Source organism: Citrus clementina, unplaced genomic scaffold (assembly GCF_000493195.1).
Source record: "Citrus clementina cultivar Clemenules unplaced genomic scaffold, Citrus_clementina_v1.0 scaffold_7, whole genome shotgun sequence".
Lineage (NCBI taxonomy): Eukaryota > Viridiplantae > Streptophyta > Magnoliopsida > Sapindales > Rutaceae > Citrus > Citrus x clementina.
The window spans coordinates 19,343,365-19,364,901 of NW_006262075.1; the positions used below are offsets into that span (position 1 = coordinate 19,343,365).

At 35.2% G+C, this 21,537-nt stretch overlaps 2 protein-coding genes and 1 pseudogene across 2 annotated transcripts; 1 reads left to right on the top strand and 2 right to left on the bottom strand.

Moving 5' to 3' along the window:
- The first annotated feature begins 9,381 nt into the window (after positions 1-9,381).
- Positions 9,382-12,141, top strand: LOC18036900 (pentatricopeptide repeat-containing protein At4g19191, mitochondrial). Its single transcript, XM_006428002.2, has 2 exons — positions 9,382-11,275; positions 11,922-12,141. Exons 1-2 carry the CDS (start codon positions 9,429-9,431, stop codon positions 12,091-12,093), a joined length of 2,019 nt encoding a protein of 672 aa, XP_006428065.2. The 5' UTR covers positions 9,382-9,428; the 3' UTR covers positions 12,094-12,141.
- Positions 12,142-13,181: 1,040 nt separating this feature from the next.
- On the bottom strand, positions 13,182-15,676 carry LOC18036901 (cytochrome P450 CYP736A12). Its single transcript, XM_006428003.2, has 2 exons — positions 14,767-15,676; positions 13,182-13,832 (listed from the first exon to the last, which is right to left on the bottom strand). Exons 1-2 carry the CDS (start codon positions 15,646-15,648, stop codon positions 13,218-13,220), a joined length of 1,497 nt encoding a protein of 498 aa, XP_006428066.1. The 5' UTR covers positions 15,649-15,676; the 3' UTR covers positions 13,182-13,217.
- Positions 15,677-19,705: 4,029 nt separating this feature from the next.
- LOC112097018 overlaps positions 19,706-21,537 on the bottom strand; it is a 2,902-nt pseudogene continuing 1,070 nt past the window's right edge.

Consider the following 21,537-nt stretch of genomic DNA (forward strand, 5'->3'; position numbering starts at 1 on the left):
TCTTCCTTTAACAAGGAAAGATGATTCCCACTCGGCATTGCCAGTCGATCCATCTGGCCAGGTAAGTATCCCCTCACCTCGAATTAAGACTCTCTCCATTCCTCCACCATTTCCTAGCAGATTTAAACAACCCAAGAAAGAGGAGCAAGAAAAAGGGATCCTTGAGACCTTTCGTAAAGTAGAGGTAAATATTCCTCTACTTGATGCTATTAAACAAGTGCCGCGTTATGCAAAGTTTTTGAAGAAATTATGCAGCAACAAGCGAAAGTTGAGCGGTAACGAAAAGGTAAGTGTTGGAGAGAATGTTTCTGCTGTACTTCAAAGAAAACTTCCGCCTAAGTGCAAGGATCCAGGTACTTTCACTATCCCCTGCACTATTGGTAATACCAGATTCAAAAGATGTATGCTAGATTTAGGGGCCTCAATTAATGTTATGCCATATTCAATTTATAACTCCTTGAATTTAGGTCCAATGGAAGAAACTTGTATAATTATTCAATTGGCTGACAGATCTAATGCTTACCCGAAGGGGGTTATGGAAGATGTTCTTGTGCAGGTCAATGAATTAGTCTTTCCAGCTGATTTTTATATCCTTAAAATGGAGGATGAGTTGTCGCCCAATCCCACTCCTATTCTGTTGGGGCGGCCATTTCTTAAGATAGCCCGAACCAAGATTGATGTTCATGATGGAACCCTCACAATGGAATTCGATGGTGAAGTGATCCGCTTCAATATTTTTAAGGCAATAAGGTATCCTAGTGATGTACATTCTATCTTTGCCATAGATGATATTAATACTTTGGTGCAGGATTTCTTTGAATTATTTAGTAATGACAGTTTTGAAATTGCCATAAGCAAAAATCTTACGAAAGATATTTCTAAGGAACATGCAAATTTGATAAAGTTGGATGATGAGGTAGAGGAAGCTATGGCGATCTTAGATGGAGCAATCACATTACGCACTAATGGGTATAGTGTTTCTTACCTTGAATTGCCTTTATTAAACGAGAAACTTTTACCTTCAATTGTGCAGGCACCTACCTTAGAACTTAAACCACTCCCAGAACACCTGCAATATATTTACTTGGGTGAGAATGAAACACTTCCAGTCATAATTGCTAAAACTCTCACCCCAGTTCAACAAGAAAAGTTAATTCGGGTGCTTCGGGATCACAAGACGATGATTGGCTGGACCATTGCCGACATTAAGGGAATTAGTCCTTCCATGTGCATGCATCGCATTTTGCTAGAGGAAGGGTCTAAACCAACGAGAGATGCACAACGCCGCCTTAATCCACCAATGATGGAAGTAGTAAAAAAGGAGATACTGAAACTCCTTAATGTGGGGATTATTTATCCCATTTCTGATAGTAAATGGGTGAGTCCTGTGCAGGTAGTTCCGAAAAAATCAGGTATCACAGTGGTCAAGAATGAAGAAAACGAGCTTGTGCCAACTAGAGTTCAAACTGGGTGGAGAGTTTGTATTGACTATCGTAAACTGAATGCAGCCACTCGCAAGGATCATTTTCCTCTGCCATTCATTGATCAAATGCTTGAAAGGTTAAGTGGTCACTCTCATTATTGTTTTCTTGATGGTTACTCAGGTTATAATCAGATCGTTATCACTCCGGAAGACCAAGAGAAAACGACCTTCACATGCCCCTTTGGAACATTTGCTTACCGACGCATGCCGTTTGGTCTCTGTAACGCTCCTGCCACTTTCCAAAGGTGTATGATGAGTATTTTTTCTGATTATGTGGAGAACATCATTGAGGTATTTATGGATGATTTTACAGTTTATGGTGATTCTTTTGATAAATGTTTAGATAACCTTACACTTGTTCTTAAACGATGCATTGACACTAACCTTGTGCTTATTTGGGAAAAATGTCATTTTATGGTTAATCAAGGTATTGTACTAGGCCATGTTATTTCTGAAAAGGGGGATTGAAGTTGATAAATTTAAGATAGATCTTATACGCTCCTTACCACCTCCCACTAGTGTGAGGGAGATTCGTTCTTTTCTTGGTCATGCAGGTTTCTATCGCAAGTTTATCAAGGACTTCTCCAAGATAGCTTTACCTCTCTGCAATTTACTTCAAAAGGATGCAATGTTTGACTTCAATAAAGAGTGCCAAAGAGCTTTTAAGACGTTAAAAGAAGTTTTGACATCGGCCCCTGTGATTCAACCACCAAACTGGGATTTACCATTTGAGATTATGTGCGATGCCAGTGACTATGCTGTTGGAGCCGTGTTGGGCCAGCGTGTGGGCAAGCTTCCTCATGTCATCTATTATGCCTTTCGTACATTAAATGATGCACAACTTAACTACTCCATCACAGAGAAAGAACTTTTAGCAGTTATCTTTGCCTTAGAGAAATTTCGTTCTTATTTAATTGGATCTAAGGTAATCGTTTACTCTAACCATGCAGCTATTAGGTACTTGCTCACCAAAAAGGATGCCAAACCGCGCCTTATACGATGGATACTTCTATTGCAAGAATTTGACATAGAGATTCTAGATAAGAGAGGTTCTGAGAATTTGGTGGCAGATCATTTGAGTCGACTTACCTATAACGAAGATGCACTTCCATTGCATGAGAACTTTCCAGATGAGCAGTTATTACATGTAGGTATAGTTACTCCTTGGTATGCAAATATTGTCAATTACTTGGTTACCAGGACAGTACCGAAAGAGATAACCCGTGCACAAAAGGCCAAGATCAAGAGTGATGCCAAGTACTATGTGTGGGATGAGCTATACTTGTGGAAGCATTGTTCTGATCAAGTTATTAGAAGGTGCGTCCCCGAAACTGAATTTACTTCTATTCTCACCTTTTGTCATACTTTGGCTTGTGGAGGACATTTTGGACCAAAGAGAACAGCCCTTAAGGTACTTGCAAGCGGTTTTTATTGGCCATCACTATGTAAGGATGCATATTTGTTTTGCAAATCTTGTGATCGTTGTCAGAGAACAGGTAATTTAGGACCTAGAAATCAGATGCCACAATCTCCCATTCTTATAGTTGAGATTTTTGATGTTTGGGGCATCGACTTCATGGGACCATTTCCTTCATCGTTTGATAATCTCTATATTGTTCTTACGGTTGATTATGTTTCAAAATGGGTAAAAGCAAAAGCCACCCGAACTAACGATTCTAAGGTTGTGGTAGATTTTATAAAAAGTAACATCTTTATAAGGTTTGGAACACCAAAGGCAATTATCAGCGACAGAGGCACTCACTTTTGTAACAGGTCAGTAGAAGCCCTCTTTCGAAAATACAACATCACTCACAAGGTGTCTACATCCTACCATCCACAAACTAGTGGGCAAGTTGAGGTGTCTAATAGGGAAGTGAAATCAATCCTTGAAAAGACAGTTAATCCAAATAGAAAGGACTGGAGCTTACGACTTGATGATGCACTTTGGGCATATAGGACCGCATACAAAACTCTTATCGGTAGGTATATCACCCTACAGGTTGGTATATGGTAAGCCTTGTCATCTTCCAGTGGAACTTGAACATAAAGCATGGTGGGCTGTGAAACAATGTAACATGGAACTGGACGTCGCCGGTCAACATAGATAGCTCCAATTGCAAGAATTAGAGGAAATTCGAAATGATGCCTATGAGAGTTCATGAATCTATAAGGAAAAGACTAAGGCTTTTCATGACAAGCAGATCTTGAGAAAGAATTTTGAAGTTGGACAGAAAGTTCTGATATTCCATTCTCGCCTTAAGTTGTTTCCAGGTAAGTTACGTTCTCGATGGGTTGGGCATTTTGTTGTTATTAATGTTTTTTCTCATGGTGCAGTTGCGATCAGGAGCTTAAAGATAGGTTAAGAGTTCAAAGTTAATGGTCATAGGTTGAAGCCTTACTATGAAAACTTTCAGGCACTCAATGTAGATGAGGCTCCACTTTATGAACCTGCGTACGTTGATGAGTGAAACTTGAGAACCAGGTCAGGTTGAGGACAATAAACTAAGCGCTTATTGGGAGGCAAAACCAATGGCTGGAGAAAAGATTTTGAGAGCACGCCATAACAAATTTGATTTTTCTCCTTCTCCTTCTCATTTACTTTACCTACGTTGTGTTGAATTTTGTTTGTTTTTGTTTGTGTGTCTCATCTCATTTTCCCATGTTTAATTCTGTCTTTTGTTAGCTTAGGCTTCCATTGAGGACAATGTAAGAATTAAGTGTGGGGGGTGGATTTCGAACTTAGTTTTTGTTACTTCGTCTTTTACTTTTTCTAAAAAAAAAATATTGTTTTGAATATTAGCCAGTGATAAGAATTTGATTGACAATGAATATGGTTCTTAGAAAGGGTTGAATATTACCTTAGTTTATACTTGATTCTTGTGTTGATTTCCTCTTAATTGAGATTTTTTAAACCATGAGCACTAATATCAATTCTTTCATAATTTTGACTTAGAATTTGAGATTGACGCAGTCTGAGTTAAGAATTTTAGATTAAGTAAATGACTGTTTGTCTTGATTCTTATCTCCACATTACAGTGTAGTATACACAGGCACCATAGTCAGAAATAGCTACCTATAACCTTTAAGAGTGAAGCTATCCTTGAGTAATTTGGGCCTATGTACCACCAGTATATAGAGGATAATCTACCATGAGAAGAAGGCTACCTTAAGGGGTAGAGTGAAAGCTCCTGACTAAAAAAAAAAAATGCACACAAATGCCTGTAAAAGAAGAAAAAAAATTGGAGATCAAAATGATAAGATTAGTTTGACCTACTCTTTTCTTTGTTCGAGGCAAAAACTGTTGATATTGAAGATTTTGGGAATGAATTTTAATTGAATTGATTCACACACACACTATGAGAATCAAAAGAGAGATGTGATTGACTATTGAATTAAAGTTAGAACTTCGATAATATTTGAAATTTTCTTTGAGCTATATGACTTATACAATATTTGAGGCTATTTTTATTTTAAATTCTTTTGTTCTTTGTTCTAAGAAAAAAAAATTTGCAATGATGTTTGTGGGTATCATCGCTGAAGCCCTCACGAGACTATAACTCGTCCACTAGGGCCGCCTAGGGGTTTAAAGGCTTGTTACATACGGTAAATGCAATCGTGATTTCCTACGAAAGTGGACTAGTTGAGGTTTTCTTTTTATTTTTGTTCTAGGTTTACTCGAGGACGAGCAAAGGGTAAGTGTGGGGGAATTTGATAAGTGCATATTTTCCATATATTTTGCTATTAATTTCTCTATCTTTTTCTTGTTTTGGTCTTAAATATTCTAGTTATTTTAGTTAATTTTTAATTTAGTAAATTATATTTTATTATGTTAATTTTATGTTAATTTTTATATTTTGTTATTTTAGGTGCATTTTGGGAATAAAGAGGAATTAAATCAGAATATTCAAGTAAGGAGAGCTTAAAGAAGAAACTAATTAGAAATTTAAAGAAAGTAATGAGAGTTAAAATGGAAGAAAATCAAAGCAGCCAATGCCTAATTGAAGTTCATACGTGAAGATGAGAAGAATTAGCATTGGAAATAATTTAATTAATAAGGCAAACACTTCTTGTGATGGACTTTGGCCAAATTGTTATTGGCTTATTAATTAAATATGTCACGTGCATGGCATTGAATTATGGAAAGCAAAGTGAAACAAAAAGGGAAAATTGCCTTGCACGTGAATCCAAAGAAAAGTGGGGGCTTGACTTTTGTCTTTAATCCTTTTCATGTGAGGATTTAAGGCACAATATAAAAGAGGGCAGATGCAAGGAAAAGAAAAGAAAAAAGCCAACAGCCGCTGGATGGAAACAGAGGAGGGCAGACGCAATTGGAGCAAGAGAATTTGAGATTGCAGTTGCAAGAAGGAAAAAAAAAACAAGGAAGACGCCAGAAGGAATTCAATTGAAGAAAAAAGGCAGCCGTTTGAATTAATCTCCATGATTGGTTTTGCCAATTCTCTTATTCCCAATTCAATTATGTTAGGCTAGATTTTTATTTGGTTAAGGGTGAATTCAAAACCCTAAACATAATATGCAATTAAATTTAAATTCTATCATTCAACACACTAAGGATATATTGAGACTACCAGAGCTTTTTTTTGTCGACAGTTGATAATTTCAATATAAATTGATATATTATGTGCATGTTTGGTGGTGGCGAATGATCCTTTAACCAAAGTGTTTATCATTATTATTTCTTTCTCATTTAATTAGAGTTTTTATTAAATTCTTGTTCGTAGTTTTAATTTATTTACTTCTTACTATTTAGTTAAAAATTCATAAACCCCCTTTTATTTTTAATTGACATTTTCTTTAGTTAGATTAATTTATATTATTATTACTATTACTATTATTTTATTTTAAATCTTGCTTTGGAGTTAATAATAAATATAACTAGCATAGTCTCTGTGGGATCGATCCTTACTCGCTCTGTGCTAATTATTTATATTAGTGGTAAGGTTTTAAATTTGGTGCACCTTAACGACACTACCAGGAGATGTGTAATCTACTAGGAGTTTTAAATTTCCTAACCTTTCTTCTATTGCAGTGTCTAAAAAAACTTGTTCAGTATTAATTCTATTTAATTCTATTTCTAGAATCTCTAAAGCACTTTCTAAAATTTCTACGTAAGGGTTGTTTTCTATCCAAATATCAGCATCTTTTTCTAGTACAGCAAGAGGATTTTTATAATAACTATCAAGATTTTGGTCAAAATTAGCAATCGTGGAAAAATATCATATAACAAATGAAGTCTGCCGTGTAACTACTCATATAAAAAATATTTAAAACAAGAACAAAAGAGGTGCTCTAATACCAAAGAGAAGGAAAGAGAAAAGGGAAAATATTCACTGTCCACTCGTTTTTTTCGACTTTATCAAAAATACACAATTCCTCTTTTTTTTTGTCTGAAATCTACCTAAAATTACGTTTTGTTTCACTTCTCCACTTCTGTTTTGCAGCTTGTTACGAAATCTAACGGAAATTTAGTGAAATGACTATTTTGGCTCCAATGCAAAAATTACAATTTTACCCTAAAAAAGCAAACAAGCATAAGAAATATTAAAAAAAAATTAACCCACTATCCTCATCACTGAAAGCCATCACCATCTTCCACAATCCTCAGTCACACACACAGTCACAGAGAGATGAAGCTGTCTCTGAAACTCCCAGATGATTCCCAAAACCCACCAATCCTAAAGGTCAAAATACCCATCACCATTTTCAATCAACCTTTCATTTCTTCTCTCACCACCACTACTACCACCACCAAAACCGTTGCCGCCGGCAGTCAACACCTTTCCTTTTCTCTTAGCACTAACTTTCCATCAGGCCCTTCTTTCAAACTCAACTATACACCTCTCTCTACAACGTGCACAAGCACAACCCCTTTCTCTTTTTCTTTGAAATTAGGCCTTGGTTTATTTGGTTAACCCTAGGACTCTCCTCTTATCTTCTCTGCCCACTTCTCTCTTTCCTACACAAACCTAACCAATTTCACTCCTACGTTTTTGCTCCATTTCAAGCCTCAATTTGGCAACTTTTCTCTTCACAAAACTACGTCATCTTCAAACCCTAATCCTGCAAATTTTGGGCCCCATTTGCAATCTGGGTCGCCTTCCAATACTGAGTTTGCAAATAGGTCGATTTCGGATGAATCGTGCAGGTGGCAAGATTTGAAATTGGAGCCGCGTATTGGCCATGGGAATGGTAGTTTCTTTAATGGGGTTGATTCAATTCGTAGTGATGGAATTGGGTTTGTTAGAGATATAATGTCATTGTTGAAAGATGATGATAAAAAAGGTGGGATTGCTGTAAAAGCAAGAACAGTGTTGCCGGTGACTAAAAGGATAATGATGAATTTGAGGTGGGGAGTGAATTTGCCTGTGGATTCTGAGGTTAAAATGCCATGTTTGATCGTGAACAAGATTGGGATTGAGAGGTTGAGAAAGTGGAGGAAGTGAAAAGGGAGAAGAATTTCGAGAGTGATGTGGGTGATTTAGAGTTGTTGAAAGGAATGCTCTGCTGAAATAACCGATTTACCCCTACGACATTAGTAATGTTATAACGGACTGTAAATGGAAGTGGATAAGTGAAACGAAACGTAATTTTAGGTGGATTTCAGACAAAAAAAAAAAGAAGAATTGTGTATTTTTGATAAAGTCGGAAAAAACGGGTGGACGGTGGATATTTTCTCAAGAGAAAAAGGACGCTAGGTTATGTCCAAGGGAAACTTGTACGTGGCTTGTTAGTGTTGTCGTAAATTGATTAATAAATCTACTATGAAGTTTTGTTGACTATTGCTAGTGTGTGGAATATGTTTATACTGATTTTCTAAGTGTTCGATGTTACAACTAATTTTTATTCTTTCTGAAAAATTTAATTTTTGCTTTTTATGATGACTAATTTCTAAGTCTAAATAATCTAATCTCTAAAAAATCATAAACTAATTTGCTAAGTCTTCTAATTTATTCCTAATTTTTAATGCTAACGTCTCGTATTTGTCTAATAATCTATTCTGTTTATTTATATTATAATATTGCAAATTATTTCTTCTATAATTAAATACTGGTAAATTTGTAAATGCGTAGTGTTTAAAGGACCTTAGGTTCTGTCTAAGGAAAACTTGTACGTGGCTTGTTATATCAGTAGTGCAAACTGATCTAGTCCCCATTCAGATTGACCATCAGAATATACATCGCTGGTTTCCCGCCTATATACAGAGTATTTCCTAAAAAAGCTTTATGAAAATTGTGGAAGATGCTTTGCCAAAAACTGGCATTTCAAAATTCATTTAACTGTTTCTGAAAACATGCAAATCAAAAACACTTTCAACTCCTGATCAACGCCCTAAAAACGTCTTCTCAACACATCAACGGCTAAACGGGCCAATGGATACCCTGTTTAAAAAGAAGCTTTCAGAAAATCAGCAGGAATTTTTATTAAGTTCTTATTATTTTTGTCAAAAACAAAAACCTTAATTTTCATTAAAAAGTTTCTCTCCAAATACTCATTGCCCCTGAATGATAACAAGGACCGCCTTGTTAATGTACTAAGATTTGGTATAAATTTTCTACTATAATTTAATAATCCTAAAATTTTTTACAATTCTTTTATGTCTTTTATTTTATCTGGAAATTCTAATATTTTACTGACTATATGCGGTTGTAATTCTATTGTTCCTCTATCTATTGTTAATCCTAAAAAGTCTTTTTTTTTTAACAATTTTATTTTCTTATCATCACCATTAGATTTAATACAATCAATGGCTAAAATTATGGGTCAAAAATTTTTAAGCGAAATAATTAAAGTTAGAAAAACCTTTCCCAATATATAAAATATATATATATATATTAACGCACAATTCTATCAATAAAAAGTATAATAAAATCAAAACTCTTTGAAGCGGTTAGTAACGGACTTAATTTTACCGCCAACACATTGAGTGATGGCCGCATCTTCACTTCCACCACGTCTCAACAAAATTTATAGAAGTTCAACGATTAATCAATGGAACTCACAAATAAGAGAGGCAGTGGACAAAAACGAAGCCCACAAAGCCCTTCTTCTCTTTCGCCGAATGAAAAAAAACGACATCGAACCAAACAACTTAACATTTCCCTTCATAGCCAAAGCTTGTGCTAAGCTCTCTGACTTTTTATACTCCCAAATGATTCATGGCCACATCGTGAAATCACCCTTTTGGTCCGATATCTTTGTGCAAACAACAATGGTGGATATGTATGCGAAATGTGATCGGTTAGATTGCGCGTATAAACTATTTGACAAAATGCCTGACAGAGATGTCGCCTCGTGGAATGCGATGATTGTGGGGTTTGCTCAGATGGGGTTTCTTGAAAAAGTTTTGTGTCTTTTTTATAATATGAGGCTTGTTGGAATCCAAGCTGATTTTGTCACGGTTATGGGGTTGACGCAGGCGGCCATACATGCAAAGCATTTGAGCCTTCTGAAAAGCGTTCATTCGTTTGGCATTCATATTGGGGTTGATGCTGATGTGTCAGTTTGTAATACATGGATTTCCGCCTATGCTAAATGTAATGATTTGAAGATGGCGGAGTTGGTGTTTCGTGGGATAGAAGAAGGTTTAAGGACTGTAGTTTCATGGAATTCTATTATCGGCGGATGCACGTATGGTGATAAGTTTGATGATTCTCTTAATTTTTACAGGCACATGATCTATGATGGATTTAGGCCTGATGTAACTACAGTTGTTAGCCTTCTTTCATCATGTGTGTGCCCAGAGGCATTAGTGCAAGGTAGGTTGGTTCACTCTCATGGAATTCATTATGGCTTTGATTTAGATGTATCGGTGATTAATACACTGATTTCAATGTATTCCAAGTGTGGAGATATTGATTCCGCTAGATTTTTGTTTGATGGCATGTGTGACAGAACTCGTGTTTCTTGGACTGCAATGATTAGTGGGTATGCTCAGAAAGGAGACCTGGATGAAGCGTTGAGATTGTTTTTTGTTATGGAAGCAGCAGGTGAAATACCTGATTTGGTCACTGTGCTGTCAATGATTTCAGGCTGTGGGCAAAGTGGTGCACTTGAACTTGGAAAGTGGTTTGACAATTATGCCTGTTCTGGTGGATTAAAAGACAATGTAATGGTCTGTAATGCATTGATAGACATGTACTCTAAATGTGGAAGTATTGGTGATGCTCGAGAGCTCTTCTATGCTTTACCTGAGAAAACTGTTGTTTCTTGGACAACAATGATTGCCGGTTGTGCTTTAAATGGAGAATTCGTAGAAGCTTTAGACCTTTTCCATCAGATGATGGAATTGGATTTGAGACCAAATCGCGTAACATTTTTGGCTGTGCTTCAAGCTTGCACTCACGCAGGCTTCCTTGAGAAAGGATGGGGCTATTTCAATCTGATGACAAAGGTATATCAGGTAAATCCTGAATTAAACCATTACTCTTGTATGGCAGACCTTCTTGGAAGAAAAGGGAAGCTGAAGGAAGCATTAGATTTTGTTCAAAGCATGCCTATCAAATCTGATGCTGGTATATGGGGTACATTGCTTTGTGCTTGCAAGATTCACCGAAACATAGAGATAGGTGAATACGTGGCTTATCGTCTGTTCGAATTGGAGCCCCACTCTGCAGCCCCATATGTGGAAATGGCCAATATATATGCTTTGGGAGGAAGATGGGATGGAGTAGCAAATTTAAGAACGATGATGAAACGTAACCAGGTGAAAAAGTTTCCAGGGCAAAGCCTTGTTCATATTAATGGGAAGACTTGTACGTTTACAGTTGAAGATAGGTATCACTCTGAATCTGAACTAACATACCCAATATTAGATTGTTTAGCATTGCACTCTAAGGAGGAAGCATATTCATCACATTTAAAGGGGATTCCGGAGCATGAAGCTGGATGACACTTTTATCATTTTGACCCGCATACATTAGGCATTGGAATTTTAGTATCTGGATTTTGGAGGGAGATACATGTAGAAAATTTCTTATGAACCATTTTTCATTTCACATTCTGATGTTAAAGGAATTTTAGGATGAAATTTTATAGCACGTACAATTACAGAAGAAATATAATTGAATTATTTCAGATGTTTTTTAGTATTATCACACTTCTGGTTTCTTTGGGGAGATTGAAGTGTAGAAAGTCATATATATAGGGGCATTTCTATATGATAGTACTGCAGCTATTTATTTATTTTTTTAAGTTACATTCTTTTGTAGGATAAATAAAAGTATAACGAAGGGAAGTATAGATCATCTTCATTAAACTTACATAAGGAAGAAAAATAAAACCACTAACAAAATTCAGAAACAAATCAATAGACAACAATCACATTCAATTTCCTTCTCATTCTTTCAATTATTAGTAGCATGACAAATCTTCTTCCCACCTATGTAAGGAAGTTTATTTTTGACATGTTTTTAATCCTCAGGATTAAGAGGAAACTGGTTAGCTGTCTTGGTATATTTTGGAGGATGAGCACCTTCCTTGCAAAGATAATAACAATGACAATTTGGTTGATGGCATGCACCCCAGGCAGGTGTTGTGGGATGCAAATGAGTGCAAAATTGATGGCATTCTGGTTGCTTGCATGGAGAGGGTGAGCCTGGTACCTTCTCATTTTTGCATACATGCAACCATCTATGGCTTTCACCTGTAACAACACCTCAAACTAGTCATATATAGGATCTAAATAAGTTTTATTGTTTTGATAATTTTTAAACAAACTTTCTCCAGGTTTTCCAAAACGGAAAGATAGTGTCGACAATTATAAAGCTCAGATATATGAGTTTCAAAACGTGTTAATGTTTAATAAAGTGAGTTTTATGTATAAATAATTACCTTGATTAAAGGAGATAAAAGTGATGAAGAGGATTAAAGCTACAGAAAGAGGCCTCATCTTTGATTGAAACGAATTTGAATTATTCCGGATAAAATTGAAGAAATTAAGAGAAAGAGTTCCCTTACATACAAGGGCGAGTGCGTGCTTTGGCTTCGAGTAAATTATATTTATTAAAGGAAGGTAAATCTGAGAAATTTATGAAAATTTATTGAAGTTCTAGTGCCTAAATTGCTGCAATAATTTATATAACGCTGATTTTTTTCCCCGTGCAATAACATATTAGTTTTAGAATCAGTCATTAAGTTCATGACCAATCTACTCGACAGGAAGTGCTTGTTTCATGACCTTTGTTGGGATTCTGAAATAAAAAATATTTATATTTTGTGTGTGAGTATTGACTTGGAAACACCGTGACTTTAGCCCCGGGGTGCCTTACCCTCATGATAAGTTGAACTCTAGTAACAATAGAAGGTATTAAGTGGCTAAAATTTCTCATCCTATTCAAACCTTTAAGGAAAAAAAGAAATTAAAATTCTGACATGTGATTCTATCACGATATCGACATGAATTTTTAATTATTATTTTTATTTAGGTTACCAGACCCCAACCAACCCCACACACATACAAAATGGGATGCACTAGTCTTTTGGTGTTGTCATCTCGTTGACTATGTTTTTGTTCTTCCTCAAAATGCTGAGGAAATGGCTTGGGAGTAGACTCTGAATAGATCCCTTGCTTTTGCCTGTGCATACACTGTGGCGGAAAAATAATAAAAACAAATAAAAACTTTATTACCATATATATTTTATTTGTTTGTTTTATTTTAATTTTATTTATTAGTAACTGCTTTAGGCTAATCCAGAGATCGAACAAACAACATTACCATTAAGTGCTAAGGCGATAGCTTGGAACAGCCAAAAGATGTTTGGCCCGAGGAGTCACAAGACCAAACTCTTCTGTCATGTCCAATTCAGTTGGCAACATTCCCTCAGGAAGCTCCCAATCAAAGCAATGCACCAGCTGTGCGGTCACTTGCTTAACGACGGTGAGTGCCAATTGGATTCCAGGGCAACCCCTGCGGCCAGAACCAAATGGCAAAAGCTGGAAGTCATGTCCGAGAACATCAACACTACTCCCAACAAATCTTTCCGGAAAAAACGTCTCAGGATCAGTCCAGGCTTCAGGATCTCTTCCAATTGCCCAAGCGTTTACAATTACTCGCGATTTTTTGGGTATGTGGAATCCGTTAACTGTGCAATCTTCCATAGATTCGTGTGGAGCCATCAATGGCGTTACAGGATGAAGCCGCAGGGTTTCCCTGACAACCATGTCTAGGTATTCTAGGTTTTCCAAATCTGATTCTTCAACCATTCTTTTTAAGCCCACAATATTTTCTAGCTCTCTTTGTAGTTTCTTCATCACCGTAGGATGCTTGATGAGTTCTGAAAGTGCCCACTCGACTACCGTTGGTGAAGTGTCTATTGCTCCCGCAAGCATGTCCTGAAATTGAGGAAACCATAAATGACTGAAGCATATATCTAGGGTTAAAAATGACTCATGCAGATGATCTTCTATGGCATGTATATTGCTATTTATGTTTACTGGCCAAGATCAATTCTGATATTATGTATCAATCACATGTCTATATTTACTCATGTGAAAGCCAACACGAACACTACAACAAACAGTTATATCACCGATGAAATATATCCGAGGGCGTAAAATACCTTTGATAATAAATACTTTTTCCTAAGGTGTAAGATGGCCGTCGGATAAGGATGAAAATATAATCAATATTCCCGAGGGCAATTTGCCCTTGATGATAATGAATGCTTTGTCGAAAATGCTTGCTAGACTTAACTAGAAGCACCCCAAAATTTACACACTTCGGTCTTTGAAGTAGAGTACTAAAACCACAAGCCCACAGCCATAACTTCCAATAATTTTTTTCTTTGGAGTAGCGTACTTGGCAAATTTTTTTCTTGTAAATTTAATTACTCTTGGTAAAATTAAAAACCTAAAAGAATGAAATACAAATAAAAAGAGGAAATATCGGTTTGCTAATAAAGTACGTAGAACATCCAAGAAACTGATTAAAAAATAGATGACCCAAAAATTGACAATTAATACTCCTTCGTAAGAAACATGAATCGGATAATTTTGTAGCTAAAATACAAAATTCAGTCTCTGATACCTTTTCGTTTTACACTTAATCTAAGAACTTATAATGGGTCCCCTCTAGAAGGGGGGACAAATTATTCAAAATATGTGCAGCAAGAGTCTAGAAATCATCGGTTCTCTTGAAACTTATGTTGGTTATGGGATTAAAGAATTACTTAATCGTACGAAAACCCAGTGGCGTAGGCGTGGCCATATTTTATACATAGCGAGGGCAAATTTAATATACTTAAAGAATGCGATTTGATGTGCTTACCATAACTACGGCTTTGATATGCTCTCGATCGATCTTTTTCTCAGTGTCTTCTGATCCCTCGAAGCTCAACATCACGTCAACGAAATCCTCGGTTCTATTTTCATCCTTAGATTGAATATGCTCATCGATAATCTTCTCCATAAACGCATCAAACACCTTGGCAACAGCCTTCGAACGCTTTGTCAGGCCCTGAAGATCAAGTCCTGCAATTTGAGGAATGTAATCACCCAAATTAGGCTTCCCAACCAATTCGAAGCCCTCTCGAATCACAGTCTCAAACCCTCCCGAATCGAATTCATTATCCGAACGTTTCTTCCCAAGTACCATTCTACAGGTCATGTTAGTACTCAAAGCCGAAAGCTTGGCACTTATGTCAACCACACAACGGGCATGCGCCGCCTCTTTGAAGTACTCAATCAAAAGATCAAGGTCTTCTTTTCTTGTTGGTTGAAAATAATTGATCTTGGCATTACTCAACAGATTTTGGGTGCAAATTTTTCGGATTTTTCTCCAATAAGACCCATATGGGGCCATTGCAAAATTCTTTTGCTGATAAGACATATACTTAGTAGCTTGAAGGGGAGGCCTGCTGGCAAAGATAAGGTCATGTGTTTTGAGAAATTGCTCAGCTGCTTGTGGTGAAGAGACAACAATTGTAGTCATTAAGCCCAAGCGTAAGTGCATGATGGGGCCATATATTTTGGCTAGTTTATGTAAAGCTCTGGGAGGAAATTTGCCCAACAAATGAAGGCATCCGAAAATTGGAAACCCTTTTGGCCCTGGAGGTAATAATTTTCTGTTCTTTTTGTTTGTTTTCGAAGAAAATGCTTGGAGGAAAAAGAAAATTGCAGCTAGAGCAAGTAAAGTCGATAACCACGACATGATGATCTATTAATGCTAGGAAGTTGAGAATCCAGTTTTCAGTGATGAAGATGCAGAAATGGTGCAACTGGGACATTTATTTTTATAGTTGGAGAATTTGTTCGCAGTCAAGAGAGTTAGTGAAGGTGTTTAGTGATGAGCATATAATACATACATATTTTACCCTTAATTATATAATTGCTAGTTATGTTTATTTATTATTTTTAATTAATTGAATGATTTTATTGAATAGGGAATTAATTGGGGATTAGAAATAAAAAGTACAAAAAGAATAACAATTTAAGGGAGTATTAGTCGAAGCCGTGATAGAGTTAAGAACCAAGAGCATATGAAAGCCAAGCATGTGAAGCCAAGAGCAATTTGCATTTAAAAGGAATTTCAATTCTCCAATTTAGTTGCACGTGCATGGCATTTTGGCATTGCACTATGTTAAAGGGGCCCGCAGTTGACTTTCAAAAGTTAGAATTAATGGCTTATGGTAGCGTTAAATTGGAAAAAAGATTTCAATTAGAATTGAAAAATGATTTCTTTAGAATTGTTGGAGAAGAATTCGGTCAATTTGCATTATAAAAGGAGGGCGGCCGCTAGAGGAAGAAAAAGGAAGCAAAGGCGATTCGGTAGAGAGGAAAACGAAGAGCTGCAGCAATTTACTTTTTCCATGGCTGATTTTATTTTTTTTGTTGCTCTCAATTCAAGTATATCTAGCTAATTTTCTTATACTGAGGTTAAGGATGAAACCATATTCAATGAAATAATTATCTTTTTATTTAATTAATTCCCTATATATATATTTTTGATGATTGTGGTTTTTATTTCACATGATTAGTTGGATGTTATTAAAGTCTTTTCATCAATTCTGTCATGCATTGTTGATTGTTAGGATTAATATTCGATTAAATCTATGTTTGGATCTATAAAGTTTATACATGATTATCTTTGATTCTATATCTTTTATTAAATTGTTTACATAGAGTGCTTAGGGAAACTTTGACTCTTTGTTATTTAAGATGCTTACATGGGATGCTTAAATATCATACTATTAAGCAGAAAAAGAATCTACATTAGATTTAATTACTTGGGCTTAATTGTTATATCCATGAGATGACATAGATTGATTTCAAGTTGTCACTCTAAAATTGGGGATTAATTAATAATTAGATAATTACTAGTTGAATAGTGGTAAATTCTGAAACCTTGGTAATTTTTATCTTATTGAATTCTCCTTTATTTTAATTGTTTCCTTAGTTTAATTGGTTTAATTTTCTTAGAAACTCAATTTGGTCAACTAGGTTAGCATTAATATTAATTTTAGATTTAAATTAGACTTTTTAATTTATAACAATTCTCGTAAGATCGATCTCGTTACCACTACTCTATTTCTAAATTCGTGCGTTTGTGAGTATATAAAAATTTTTCACGACATTTAGCTTTTGTGATATCCTTCTTTTGCTTCCATTGTTGTTATTGGTTGCCGTTTTTGTCGGACTTCACAAGAGAAAGTGACAAGTTTAAAAGAAAGAGTTGCAGTGTCGTCACGACACTCGTACCCAAAATTTCGGAAAATTTTGAAATAATAGATTAAGTGATAGAAAGTGAGTGCCCATTAATGACTGGCAACCCCTTGGAAAAAAATTGCCTTATGTTTTAGTCGCGCGTCTTCGTTTAATTTATTTTTATAGATGGAGAATTTGTTCGCAGTCAAGAGAATTAGTGAAGGTGTTTAGCTTTTGTGATATCCTTCTTTTGCTTCCGTTGTTATCGGTTGCCGTTTTAAAATAATAGATTAAATGATAGAAAGTGAGTGCCCATTAATGACTGGCAACCCCTTGGAAAAAATTAATTTGACTTACGTTTTAGTCGCGCGTCTTTATTATTCTACTTTTTATTGATATAAAATTATCCAACTTTTTTTTTTCTCCCAATCAGGCAGTGACAAAGCTTCACTGTAAATCGAGACTCTAGATTTGGCGTCTTCCTCTTCATTTCTATTTCTTTTTTCAAGTTCATTTCACATAAATTAACAATTTCTGATTCTCCCACACAAGACCGCCAACTGTACCTCAAGATTGAAGGTTTGGTTACCCTGTCTTATCCTTTTCATCTTTTTTAAAGTTTATATTATTTGTGCTTGTTTCTTTAAACCGTTATTGATCTATGATTGAATTAGATGGTATAAGATATAATTATTTTTTATTTTCATACATTTAAGATTTGAATAGTATTTATTTTATTTATGTTGCAAAATCTTTTTTTGTTTATGTATTAAAAATTTTAACATAAACTTCAAATCTTGTGCTATGATCGAATTAGTCCCCTAACCAAAATTCTGAACTTACAACATAACTTTTTAGCAACTACCAAATCAAATCTTGTGCTATGAAGGACGGCTCTTTTCAGAGCTCTGCATTCCAATTCTTTATTCTCGACAGAGAGACAAGAAAAGCAGAGAGGGCTGTGAGCTTATAAAGAGAGAAAAATTAGTTCCTCTTTTATAAATTTTTTTTCCCCCAGTTTTAAGTGAGAGAGGGAAATATTAGTATGGGGTCCTACGAAGCAATGTACATATGGCATTGTATTAATATTCGTTAAGGTGAAGCGCGCGGCTGCGTTGTTACAATAATTGAGTTTTATCAAGTTTTACTTTATTTTATTTTTTATTATTACTAGTCATTAAATTAATCACTATTCCAATTAAACTAATTCCAAGCCTACTCTTGTTAATATTACAGGAAGAAGTTTGTGGAAACCTATCTTGATATGTAGTTCATCTGAAACTCAGTTTAGAGATTAATTCCAAAAAATTATGGAGAAGCCCATTTCTAACCTAAGAGAAGTTTTACTAGGTTGTAACCGAAGAGAAGTTTTACTATGACAACCTAGTAATTTGAACTATCACTCTTAACAGTAATGAATAGAGGTGTCAACCATTAGGATAAGGAATGGTCGATAGTTCAAAGCCATTTTTTCAATTTATTATTTTTGTTATATGTTTCAAGCCAAATCATAGGGGTGAGTTTGATAATGGCTCTTTTTTTCTTGTTGGTCACATTTCATGTAAATCAATTTATTCGAAACCGGTACTTGAACTTGGTCGCTAAGAAAATCCAAAACGCTACTTAATTACATTAGATGATAATTATGTGAAAAAAAATTCTAATTGCTGCTGGAGAAAGGGAAAGAAGTCATGTAGAGACAGATAGATAGCTCACCTGTAAATATGAGAAAAGAGTGAGTGTTTGATAACTGTTTTTAAAATTATTGTTGTTAGCTGCGCTATAGCAATAATTAGAAGTGAAAAGTACTCGTTATGTGTTAAACAAATTTTATTTTAAAAGTATCGTGAGTTTTAAAAGTAATTGCATATATTTAGTAAATCTTACTATTTTATTATTGTAAGATTGCAAATGGTTAATGGGGACATAATGTTAAATGAAATCTACTTAAAGATTCAAATAAACATGCATATATAAGTCTCCAGGAGCCAGGCCAGTTGATTTTTAAGTAACTTAATTTAGCTAGTCACCTGATTTAAAAATTGATTTTGGCTTTGGTACCCCTCTATCTTTTTTTCCTTAAATCTACTACCAAATGGGATAATTTTTCAAAAAATGATCTAAAAGAATACTAACTATTGAAATGATTTTTAACTTCTCAAAATCATTTTTGAATTTCTCAATAGCAGTCACAAACAGGCCCTAATGTTAAAAATTATTGAGTAACGATCATATAAATTATTTCATAAGCTTTAAGCTTATTGAATAAATTTTATTGTTAAAGTTCTAAGTTCAAAAAGTTTAATTTGGCTGACCACCTTAGTTCGACTCGCGGGAATTACAAGATTATATGAAATTAAAAATTTACCAAAACCTTTTAGAATAATTATGATACCGCACAAATCAAATATTGAGGTACAATATCTACTTTCAAATATTAGTAAGCAATCTTCTTTAAAATAATTGTTGGGTCGCAAATGATTTAATTTATTAATTTGTTTTTTTTTTGTTTCTCTTAACACCTCCTCTATGCTAATCCAGAGATTGAACAAACAACATTATCACTAAATGTTTAGGCAATAACTTGGAATAGCCGAAAGATGTTTGGCCCAAGGAGTCACCAGACTAAACTCTTCTAACATGTCCAATCCAGTTGGCAACATTCCCTCATGAAGCTCCCAATCAAAGCAATGCACAAGATGTGCAGTCCCTTGCTTAACGATGGTGAGTCCCAGCTACGGCCAACAACAAATGGCAAAAGTGGAAAGTCACATCCACAAAGATCAACATTACTCCCAGCAAATCTTTCCAAAAAAACAATTTCTCAGGATCACTCTAAGCTTCAGGATATCTTTCAATTGCCCAATCATTTATAATTACTTGCGATTTATTGGGTATTTGGAATCCGTTAATTGTGTAGTCTCAATAGATTCGTGTGGAATTAGCAATGGTGCTACTTGATAAAAACTGCATGGTTTCCTTGACAACCACGTCCAATTATTTGAAGTTTTATCTAAATCTAATTGTTCAACCATTCTTTTTAAGCACATAATATTTTCTACCTCTCTTTGCAAACTGTGGGATGCTCTATAAGTGCTGAAAGTGCCTACTTGATTACCATTGGTAAAGTGTTTATTGCCTTCGAAAGCATGTGCAAAAATTAAGGAAACCATAAATAACAGAAGCAGATGTTTAGAAATCATCAGTTCTCTTGAAATTTTAAATTATAACGTAGATTATGCCTTAAAGAGTTACTTAAATGTGCCAAAACCTTTATACCTAGTGGGGGCAAAATTAATTTACTTAAAGAATGTGATTTGATGTGTACTTACCAAGATTGTGCCTTTAGTTTGCTCTCGTTCAATCATGCGCTCGGTTTCTTCTGATCCCTTAAAGCACAACGTAACGTCAACAAAATATTTGGTTCTATTTTCATCCTTGGATTGAATATATTCATTAATAATCTTCTCTAAAAATGCATCAAACACCTTGGCAACAACCTTTTTATGCTTTTTCATGCCTTGAAGATGAAGTCTTGGAATTTGAAAAGTGTAATCACCTAAGTTAGGCTTTATAGCCAATTCCATTCTCTCTTGAATCATAGTCTTAAACCCTTTCTCATCGAATTCATCACTCTAATATCTCTTCCTGAGGACCATTTTACTAGCCATGTCAGCATTCATAGCAGAATCCTTACCACTTATGTCAACGACACATTGGACGCACGTTGCCTCTTTGGTGTACTCAGTTAAAAGATCAAGCGCTTCTTTTGTCATAAGATGGAAATAATTTATCTTGACTATACCTAATGTTAGGAAATTAATGGATGACGTAGACACAACTAAAGTGAAATTGAGAAATAATAATCATCTATTGACATTGGAATTTACGTGGTTTGTCTTTTAGCCTACGTCTATGGGCAAGATATAAAGGTAAAAGTTTACTAGTTAAATGGAGATTACAAATGTTAAAGTATTTTAGCTTACCGCCAAAACCCCAATACACCTAATCTCTCATTCATTAAACCAAGAGCTTAAAGCTCTTACGATACTCTCAATCTCCAACTATTGGCTCTATCACTTATCAAATAGATTGGGAATTCAAGAAAATGGGATCGGATACTCTTCCTTTGCACTCCAATCTATAGACCAAGCAATGCCCACTTTCCTAGTTTTCATTGGCGGATAATCATAACTGAGAAAGAATGTCCCTCTTATCTAGGGATGCAAATCAACAATGATGGGCTTTAAAAGAGAATATAATTTTTCACTAACATTCTCGTTTGGTGCCAAAGTCAAATGTTGCATGCTAGCCACACGTCTCCAATTTACTCAACACTTAATAATTGGCGTTCAATTCACCAGCAACGCCTGATGACTGGAGGGCTGCTATTTCT